The sequence below is a fragment of the Engraulis encrasicolus genome, chromosome 13, assembly GCF_034702125.1.
Source record: "Engraulis encrasicolus isolate BLACKSEA-1 chromosome 13, IST_EnEncr_1.0, whole genome shotgun sequence".
Lineage (NCBI taxonomy): Eukaryota > Metazoa > Chordata > Actinopteri > Clupeiformes > Engraulidae > Engraulis > Engraulis encrasicolus.
In genome coordinates, this window is record NC_085869.1 from 52,994,884 (window position 1) to 53,004,883 (window position 10,000).

The 10,000-nt window shown below is 46.0% G+C and overlaps 1 protein-coding gene across 1 annotated transcript in view; it reads right to left on the bottom strand.

Annotated features, from left to right (window-relative positions):
* arhgap15 (Rho GTPase activating protein 15) overlaps nt 1-10,000 on the bottom strand; it is a 76,515-nt gene that overhangs the window by 13,729 nt on the left and 52,786 nt on the right. Inside the window, exon 13 of the mRNA XM_063214246.1 lies at nt 1,958-2,063. Within this exon, the coding sequence (XP_063070316.1) occupies nt 1,958-2,063 (106 nt within the window). The remainder of the gene's footprint in view (nt 1-1,957; nt 2,064-10,000) is intronic.

Genomic DNA, 10,000 nt, shown 5'->3' on the forward strand with positions numbered 1-10,000 from the left:
GACTGTGCCCACAGACACTTACACACAGATGTATTTGAAGCCTGCCTCGCAAAAGAGCAACAACGAGACACGCAACAAATAAGGCACGACACATGACAACGACAAACGTACTTTTACACAGATGTATTTGCCTGCCACACAAAAGAGAGGCAACCACACGTGCAGTATGACAAGTAAGACAAAACGCACTGCAACTACGTAATGACGCACAACGAGTAAAATAGACAAAAAACAATGAAACATGGCAAGTAAACAGAAAAGTACAGTACATCGAAAACAGACAACAAAAAGGATGAAAAAAACAACAAAAAATAATAATTAATAATAAAAGCTTAACAACAGAAAATATTGGTGTGACACAGTGTCAGTGCAATACATAAATAAAGGTCAGAAAAGCTTAGTAATACAGCATGAAGTTGAAATCTTGTATGGCCAATATTTGGTGATATTAGAGTACATCAGCCACCGCATGGCAACGTGTGTGTGTGTGTGTGTGTGTGTGTGTGTGTGTGTGTGTGTGTGTGTGTGTGTGTGTGTGTGTGTGTGTGTGTGTGTGTGTGTGTGTGCGTGTGTGTGTGCGTGTGTGTGCATGTGCATGCTTGCGTGCGTGCATGCGTGTGTGTGTATGTATGTGTGTGTGTGTGTGCGTGCATGTGTGTTTTATGTGTGTCTGTGTGTCTGTGTGTGTGGTTGCCAGATATGTACGTTTTAATTAACATTTGACTCGTGGTGCTTGTGATAGACAAGCTCTGTGGAGGTTGATTTGAGGCCACTGCTAAGGGAGCTGGCACTTTCCATTCTGCAGCCGAGTGCAGAGCGAAGGGAAACTCATATGCATGTCTGTCTGTCATATGTTTGTATGTTGAAGGGGTTGCTGATGCTACTGAATAGGACCCTAAGAAAGCCCCTTGAATATACTGCTCACCTATCAGGGAAGCCGAGAGGGCGGGACAAAGGGGTCAGTTGTTCCGGACCCAGACAGAAGGCGGGCCCAGAATAAGGTCCTTGAGATCTATTGAGTGGACCTTTTAGATGATTTTGCCCAGGGCCCAGCCAAAGCTGTCTTAAGCGGCCCTGCCTCCTACACACCCACCCACACCAAGAAGCCCACCACGACGCCAGCCTTCACCCACCAACTCTCTCGCCTCCAAGGTGGTCCTCCAAGGACATTTGAGAACCCCGTGCAGCTGCTGCAACAGCCAGGCAACGTCTCGTTAAACCTACACACACACACACACCGCTGACTGAACACCGAGCCGCTTTGAAATTAAAAACTTACATCATATTAGGCTATATCACAAGGATATCCATGGAATTATGTAATAAAAAATACCAAAACATCAAGGGCCAGGCACATTTCTTCCCACATAATACCATAGTAGTGGTGTGTGCAGTGGCGGAGCGATTGCACACAGGGCCCCTGAGCAAAATACTATTAGGGACCCCCATACGGTCTCACATGATTCAAAACACGGGAGGGCCCTGGGCCCAAGGGCAAATGCCCTGCTTGCCACTCCTATAGCCCCGCCCCTGGGTGTGTGTGATGCAAGGGTGAGGCACCGTTCGCGTTGCCCTCATAGTACCCAACACAAGAGGTGATGGCAATGGAAGACACTAAGGAAGACACTAATGAGTTTATTTGTAAGTAAATGGACCGCTTTTTTAAGCTCGTTCCGTGGAGCCTCATCAATTCTACATACCGTAATATAGGGAATGCTAGGGGTTAGCATACACTATAAACAGTACTTCTCTAAGACACTGTTTCCCAAACAGGGGTACATGTACCACTTGGGGTACGCAAGCACACGTATTGGAAAAATATCAATAATAACACATATATGGAGCATAATCATATGGGGGGATTGAGGAAGAGACTCATGGTATGCCAAAGAGGCTTAGGGGGTACGTGAGACAAGAAAGGTTGGGGAGACACCGCTCCAGGACACTGATGCCTTACTTTTGAAGGTGGCAGAACAAGAGCTTCATCGTGTGTTGGTTGGGTTTGGGGAGCTGGTTGACGAGCTTCTTCACGACCTGCACCCTCTGTTTGGGATCCTTTGTTTCTGTGTGCGAGAGAGAGAGAAACAGAGAGAGAGAGAGAGAGAGAGAGAGAGAGAGAGAGAAACAGAGAGAGAGAGAAACAGAGAGAGAGAGAAACAGAGAGAGAAACAGAGAGAGAGGTGAGTGCATGTGCCACTGCTTACAGTGACAGACACAAATGCAATGCAGGCGCCATACTGTAGGACTTGTCCAAGTACTTTATTGCATCCACATGCGCCTCTGTTGCGAGTTCTTATTTGACTGCAAAGCCTACTGCCATGCAGAGCAAGAGGAGGCTACAAACGGGTAATAATAGTGCTTTTTTGGAGAAAGAGAGGGAGAACAATCACGAACAGTGTCTGTGCATGTGTGTATTGTATGTGTGTAGAGTGCATGTAATGACCATTTCTGTGTGTGTGTGTGTGTGTGTGTGTGTGTGTGTGTGTGTGTGTGTGTGTGTGTGTGTGTGTGTGTGTGTGTGTGTGTGTGTGTGTGTGTGTGTGTGTGTGTGTGTGTGTGTGTGTGTGTGTGTGTGTGTGTGTGCGTGTGTGTGCTCTATGTGCTCGTGTTTGAGAATCACGTGCATGCAACAAAACAGGCCCGATTGCTTTACATAGTCTATTATGACTAGTACAACAGCACAGAGTTGGGTTCATCTAAAATGCTTCCTGTGCTCAGCCTCTTCACCCCTCGCCTCCGCTCTGGCGGTCGGTCTGTCTGGCCCTCCGGATCTGACCCAAGCTGCAGCCCCGTCTGACCCCCACAGAGGACGGTCGACGTCTGGACCGACTGCAGACTGAAGCGTTATGAGCCGCTTCGTCGAAATGAGCTACGAGTAGGCTGTTAGCATAGCCCTAACCCCTCCCTTCGCCCTAACCCTAACCACTGCACTGGGACCCCTTCGTAGCACGTCTCGATGGGTAGGCCATATCGACAGCACACCCCGACAGTCTCCCCGTCTCTCCCATCAGTGAGTGATGCTGGTGACATAATGATGTCTAATAGAGGGATCCCATTAGAGGCTGTTAGGTTGTAACTGGAGACCCCGGATCGTTGACCCCACGCTTGTAAGCTCCCTGTAACCTCAGCCCCACGCAAGGGGGGGCGGGCACGACGCCCTTTCCTTCCCTGCCTTGCACCCCCCAAACACCAAACCAACCAACCAACTCCCACCAGCAAGCCTGAGCCAAAACAGCCACGACCACCTTTACAGTCTGAGCTCACCAAGCCACCCATTACCCCCCTAAGCCTCTGCCTCGCATCACCTCATGACCAGCCCCCAGACTGAGCCCAAGCACTCCCAGTTAGTCCCTGCCTTGCACCCTCCCATGCCCAACATTGTCTTGCAACCGCCCACTATCAGCCCCCAGTGTGAGTCCTCCAAGCGCCCCCACCCTCCCCAATCTCTTTAGTCCCTGCTTAGTCTCACAGGGAAACCCCAGTGAAGCCATCTTATCCATAATCTACTTTCTCTACTCCCACTCCACCCACACCCACAACAACCCCACACTCCACTCCACTCCACCCCACACCACCCACACCCACGACAACCCACACTCCACTCCTCCAACCCCACACTGCTAATGGACCCATGTCACCTCCTGACCCTGAGAAATGTGTTCCATTTATCACACAGTGCCAAAGATCTGCGTTTCAGTATCAGCCAGGAGGAAAGGCAAGCGCAAATATTTGTGCAAGACATGAAAGGAATTCAAATACTGTCTTCGAGACATGACAGCCAGCCAGAAACTTAACATTTATCAAGCGTTCAGTAAGGGGCATCCGTCATTGTCAGCTATCAATGGCTTGTGTTACAGGGTTACATATTTTATGTCACTTGCCAATGATAACATGTTCATTTAGCTGGTCTATTATATGTCTTAAGTTGTTTTGTTTCACTGATATTTAATTTCTCAAGACGTCACAAAATGTTACACATTGGGCATTTTAACAACAGACTAGAGAATAGAAGACGAAGATGCCATTTAATTTTGCTTCATCTTGCTGCGCCAATCTATCTTTCTGAGTTGAAAACATATAACTTAGACACAGGGAATCCGTAAAGTCCCCTAATACATGTACAACAACAAATGCTTCCAACTGAAGTAAAACATACAAGTTGTTTCAGCGGTGCTGTTGTTGCACTTGTTTCAGCGGTGTTAATTCAACACTTAGTGTAGAGAGTATGGCCAACATGACAAGTGTTACATCTGACTCTCTCAGTGTTGAATTAACTCTTCGAAAATGTGTACAGTGTGGTGCATCTACAGGGCAACTCTACATGACAATCCTGCCTGCATGCCTGCCTGCTGCATTAGTATGGAATGAGGGCAACATTGCTGAGTAGAAAAGTAGTAGCAGAGCTTCTCTCCCACTCTCTCTCTCTTTCCCTCTCCATCTCTCTTTCTCTCTCTTCCCCCTCTCTCTTTCTCTATATCTCTCTCTCCCCTTCTCTCTCTTTCTATATATCTCTCTCCCCCTCTCTCTATCTTTCTCGTTCACCCGTTCGTCGGTTTTGCTTGCTCGTCGACCGTGTACCAGTGAAGGAGTGCCCCGTGGGTACGGTCGGAGCAGATGTCTGCGTGTACACACCGAGCTGGCGCGGGCGCCCGGTAGCAGATGCATGCCCGCTCTGCCAGGTCTGTCAGCGCAGGCAGGCACAGACGGCGCGCGACGTCCTGGGACCGAGCAGGGGAGGACGGGGGCCAAGGCCCTGACCTTCTGTTGTAGGTAAAGCCTGCTGCTTGATTGCTCTGGTCTGTTAACACTTCCTTTGCTTTGTCATCATGCTCAATTAGACACGCTTTTTTCATGGCAGTGTGGTGAGGAGTGGGAGACGAGAGAGGGAGATGGCGATAGAGAGAGAGAGAGAGAGAGAGAGAGAGAGAGAGAGAGAGAGAGAGAGAGAGAGAGAAACGTGAAAGCCCGGAAAAAAACATACGGTCAGAGTCGCCTAACCTCACTCCTGTTCCGCCACTGTTAACTCGTGACAGAATGCACAGCTCTTCAACCTGCACATGCCCTCTCTTCGTCTTTCTCTCTCTCTGTCTCTTTGTCTCTCTCTTTCTCTCTCTCTCTCTCTCTCTCTCTCTCTCTCCCTCTATGTTTTACCCGTAATGTCTGACAACTTTTTTTATAACAAGTGATCTCAGTCTTCCGAATGAAGAAGATAAAAAGAAGGAAAAAAAGCCCTGGCAGCAGTGTGAGAATCCATCCAAAGGGCCCGTGGTTAGGCAAAGAGGCGAAAAGGCCCTAACTTTCCCGGGGCTATAACAAATCAGTGGCAGTCGGCCCCTAAAATATTTAATCTGGTCATTACTGCTGGCATAAAGGACAGCGCTCACTAATTACTTAGCCGTTGGTAGCTAACATATTGGAGATGCCCCCTCATCCTCCCCGTCTTAGACAGATGGCGCGGATGGAGTCATTAATATATAACAGGCCTCCATACTCATATTTAGATGTGCTGATTCACTGCTGCAGCCCACTGCGGAGACATGCGGGGGAACGGGCCAGGCCAGGGCAGGGCACGGCAAACATGGTACTCACTTTCCCTCTATTTCTTCCCTCTATTTCTTTCACAATCTCTCTTTCTGTCTTTCTCTCTCTCTCTTTCACTCTCCCTTTCTCTCTCTCTCTCCCTCTTCTCTTTATTGCTCTGTATCTCTGTTTCTGTCTACACTACGTCTCTTGCTCTCTCTCTTGCTCACCCTATCCCCACTCTCCCTCTTTCTGTGTACAGAATGTCTCTTGCTCTCTCTCTCTTGCTCACCCTATCCCCACTATCTCTCACTCTCTTTTGCTCTCTCTTTCTCTCTCCCTGTCAGAAAAAATAGCGTCAGTGAGAGGTCATGACGTAGAAACCCACTTTGAAAGTTTACTAGAATCCAGATTTTTTGAATCCTGTGTAGGAAAACCATTATCCACGTTAATCACAGCTCTCTTGTTTTTTTTTTTCTCGGTCACAACTATGCACATAATTGTGTACAGTGCAAAATAAGAGATCGTAGTGGTGATTATTGGAAAAACGTCTCTAATCAATCTCAATCCTGCCATTTGAACCATGAGCTCTCCGTGGTTGGAAAGTCATTCGAGAAGAAAATGAAATGTTCTGCACTCAAATCAGGCATTCTTCCCCCCTTTCCACGCTCGCTCACTGGTCCCAGGTTGCAGCATTAGGCAGGATGTTTTGAAACCAACCGAGACTTTGGTGATTTATGATGTTATGACAAGAAAGAATTACAGCATTTCAGATATTTCCCAATAGAATCGATTTCAGGAACACAAATAAACATTTTTTCCCCTTTCTCACTCTCTCTCTTAATGCTTCTCAGGTCAGACTACTAGGACCTAACATAGAGACCCAAAAGGTCAAGGGGTTGAAATCCCCTGTGTGCCCCACGACTGGCCGAATCATGTGTAGCGTCGTTCGAGACCAAACATCTGCATAACAAACACATCAGCGAACGGAAATGCCCATAACCTTAGCAAGTCAGTAGTGAAAGATTGGAACCGTTTTAAGGTTTCACTTCACTGACCACTTAATACAATAGCCATGATAAGGTGAATTTCCCCAGGAATTCCTATACTGCCTCTCACTCAGCGTCATGATGTTGCTAATTATTGAGTAGTCATGGGTACTAAGACCATTTTAGTGTTTATAGGAACACATATAAATCTCTAGTCCCCCCAGAATTATGATTAATCTGGCAGGCTATATGTGGAAAGAATGAAAAGTGCTTCAACAAAAAGGAGCAAATCCTGATTTAAAGCCAAACCTGCAACTATGACCTTGTTCTATGCATGGTAAAAACTCCCATATCTTGCATATATAATAAGACTGAATTCCCAAGCAGAAACTGATAGTATCAATGTCTTTCAAAGTTCTATATAGAAATTGATGAGGTAAGCATTTATGTACAAGTATCAATAAATGGTCAAATGCTTCAACATTGACGTGACTGCAGTTTTGTGCAGTACCCTGTGGCACTTCTTGAGCCATGTCCAACATGACCCAGATCAACTCCCGCTCTGTGCCCAATTTGTGTCACATGGTGATCTGAGTCCAATACCAATACTTTGAGCCAGTGATTATTTGATATAACGCCCTTCATGTGCCCAATATGTCTTTGCAGGCGTTGTACGATGATGCACTGACTATTTGAGAAAGTGTCTGTAATCGGTGTGCCATTATTCCTCTCTGCCCTGTCGCACTGCCATGGGGCCAGCTGGCATTGAGTAAACCCACACCGCATATCATGTGCAACGTGTTGGTGTGAGGGGTCCACACGCTTCAGATCCTTTGTGTTGTTTTATTCCGTGTCAGAATTACGTTTCAACCATTGAGGTCTTCTTCAGTGATGGGAGAGAGTGGAAAAGAAGCTGAAGAAGACCTCAATGGTTGAAACACAATTCTACAATGGAATAAACCAAAAAAGGATTTCAAGTATGCAGACTCCTCAGTCTAAAACCTGTACCAGCCTTTGTCCTGCACCTTAACCTGGGATATGCACAATCTTCCTTCTAAGCTGCACATCTGATGCAACTCACCCTGAACAACTGCACTGAAGACTGCACACTCAAAATAAAGATATCCGCTCTGACACACAAACAAAAGGTTTAGTGCAAGTATCTGTGAATGGCACGCATCAATGTGTTGAGGCAGAAAACGATTGGCTTGACTTTCCTTGTCTTACATTTGACATGTGAACGGCATGCATCAATGCGTTGGGACGATTTTCTTTGCCTTTGTCTTGCATTTGCAGGATATGAATGTCATGCATCAGTGTGTTGAAGCAGGCGATGAGTGCCCTGGCTTTCCTTGTAGGATATGAACAACAGGCATCAATGTGTTGAGACGATTTTTCTGTGATTGTGCCTTTGCCTTTGCATTTGTAGGGTGTGCATGCCGCAGCCTGTATAAATCAGTGAATATAATCCAATTACAAACACTGGAAGTCTACTTTGCTCAAATACAGCTTACTGCACAACCTGATCTCAAGGCTTAGGCTGCTGGCTTACTTAAACCCCGTCAAGGCAAATATTAGCACAGTGCAAATAGTCCTGCAGGTTATGTTTAAGATTTTAAGTGTATCCCAATTGTATGCTTTTGGTTAATGAATAACAAAGTCTTAGAGGATCACTGCTGTAATGTATTAAACATGAAAAGCTTCTTGATGAAATATAGAAACCGGATGTATTTTTGCATTTCAAAAGCCTTCTGTGGACAGTGCGCTTGCATGCCAATGAAGCTACGACAGAGTTGACTTAAAAGAGTTGGGAGAGGGTGAGATAGCAGGAGTTTCTGGAACAGCATTACCACTGAATACATCACCAGTGTAGTGATAAAATAGTATGCACTTTTCAGCCAAAAAAACATATTTTGCAGTGTCATGTCACTCACAACAACACATTTAATTTGCAACAGAGGAATTCAGCATGGCACAAGCAGAGTAGTTACTTATTGAGCTAAAGTGTAGGTTGGTACAGTGTGCACAGTAAAGATACATTCCTGTGACTACTGATGAAAATTAGCCTCATGACAATAATCTGGCTCAATTGTATGTTGTGCACTGTCCCTGTCAAATAAACAATAAATGAAATGAAAATGAAACGGTTTATCAGTTGCAAATAAGTGATCATGACACAATTGAGGTCAGTGACGATGGTCAGCCTGGACCCTTCTTAATCGAAATGACATAACCTGAAGCTGATGCCATTGATGATTGATAAATGCAATGCAATATTAGATTGCTGGGTATGGTTTAGTTATGAACAATGACATGGAGAATATCAAGCCAATATGTTTTATAGTCAGGTTTTAATCAGTATGCTGGCAGCAAGAAAGGGAAACTAGTATTATGAGGGGGGAATATGGGTAAAAATTGATTCTGGAAAAAAATGAGAGGATTACATCAGTGATAATGTTTGGCCAATTATTACACTATTGAGCTCCTTTTCACCACTGAAAAGCTCCAACAGAAGCACCACCATAGCAACACCAGCGGCAGAGGCAGAGCTCGGTTCAAAGTGCTTGAAATATGTGCCACACAGTACGTATATTTTGCAGCATTAAATCAACACTTGGAGTCAAACTGCGCACTCATAGAGTTGGTCCTATACTCTCTACGTGTTGAATTAGCACTGCATAGTGTGCTGTACATCAGTTAGAGAAGCATTCTTGAATGGATGATGCAGACTCAGAGGCACCAGTGGCAGTAACGGAGTTAGAGAGAGCTCAAGGCAAAGAACCAGAGGTGCACAGTTAAGTTCATTCAACACTTATTCACTTAAATTCAACTCTTAAAGTGTTGAATCAACACCGCAGAACTTAATGTTTACAGTGTGTGCCATCAGTGACAGAGGCAGTCTGCACAGAAAAAGTGCAGTGTTTATTTAACACTTACAGAGTTAACTTACCCTGGACCAAATGCACTATAGTGTCTACTCTTAACGTGTTGAATTCACACCATGCTTCGATAGTGTGAGCTGTATGGAACGGACACAGGTATAGAGGCTAGTTAGGGCAACTGATTAGGGCACGTATTCACTTATATTCGAGTGTTGAATCAACACTGGAAACAGTGTAATGTAATGAGTGTGTGGCTTCATTGAGAGAGGCAGCACGGAAGGAAATGGATAAAATGGCCACATGGAGTAAAAGGCAGAGGGAGGCGAGTGAGGGCTAGAGAGGGGTTGCTGAGGGCTGAGGGCTGGGAGGGGAGACGGGGAGATGGGGAGATGGGGAGACAGGTGGCCGAAGGTTCCCCGTCTGATTTGAGGAGGCCCATGAATAATAGATGGCTGCCCAGATGAGCCAAGAGCCAGAGCAGGCCACAGCTGCTCCCCGACTCACCTTCCAAAAAGCCCCTGAGCTGCTCTCAGAGAGATGGAGGGATGGAGAGGGAGGGAGAGAAGAGGAGAGAGAGCGGGAGAGATAAAGGGAGGGATGGAGAGAGGG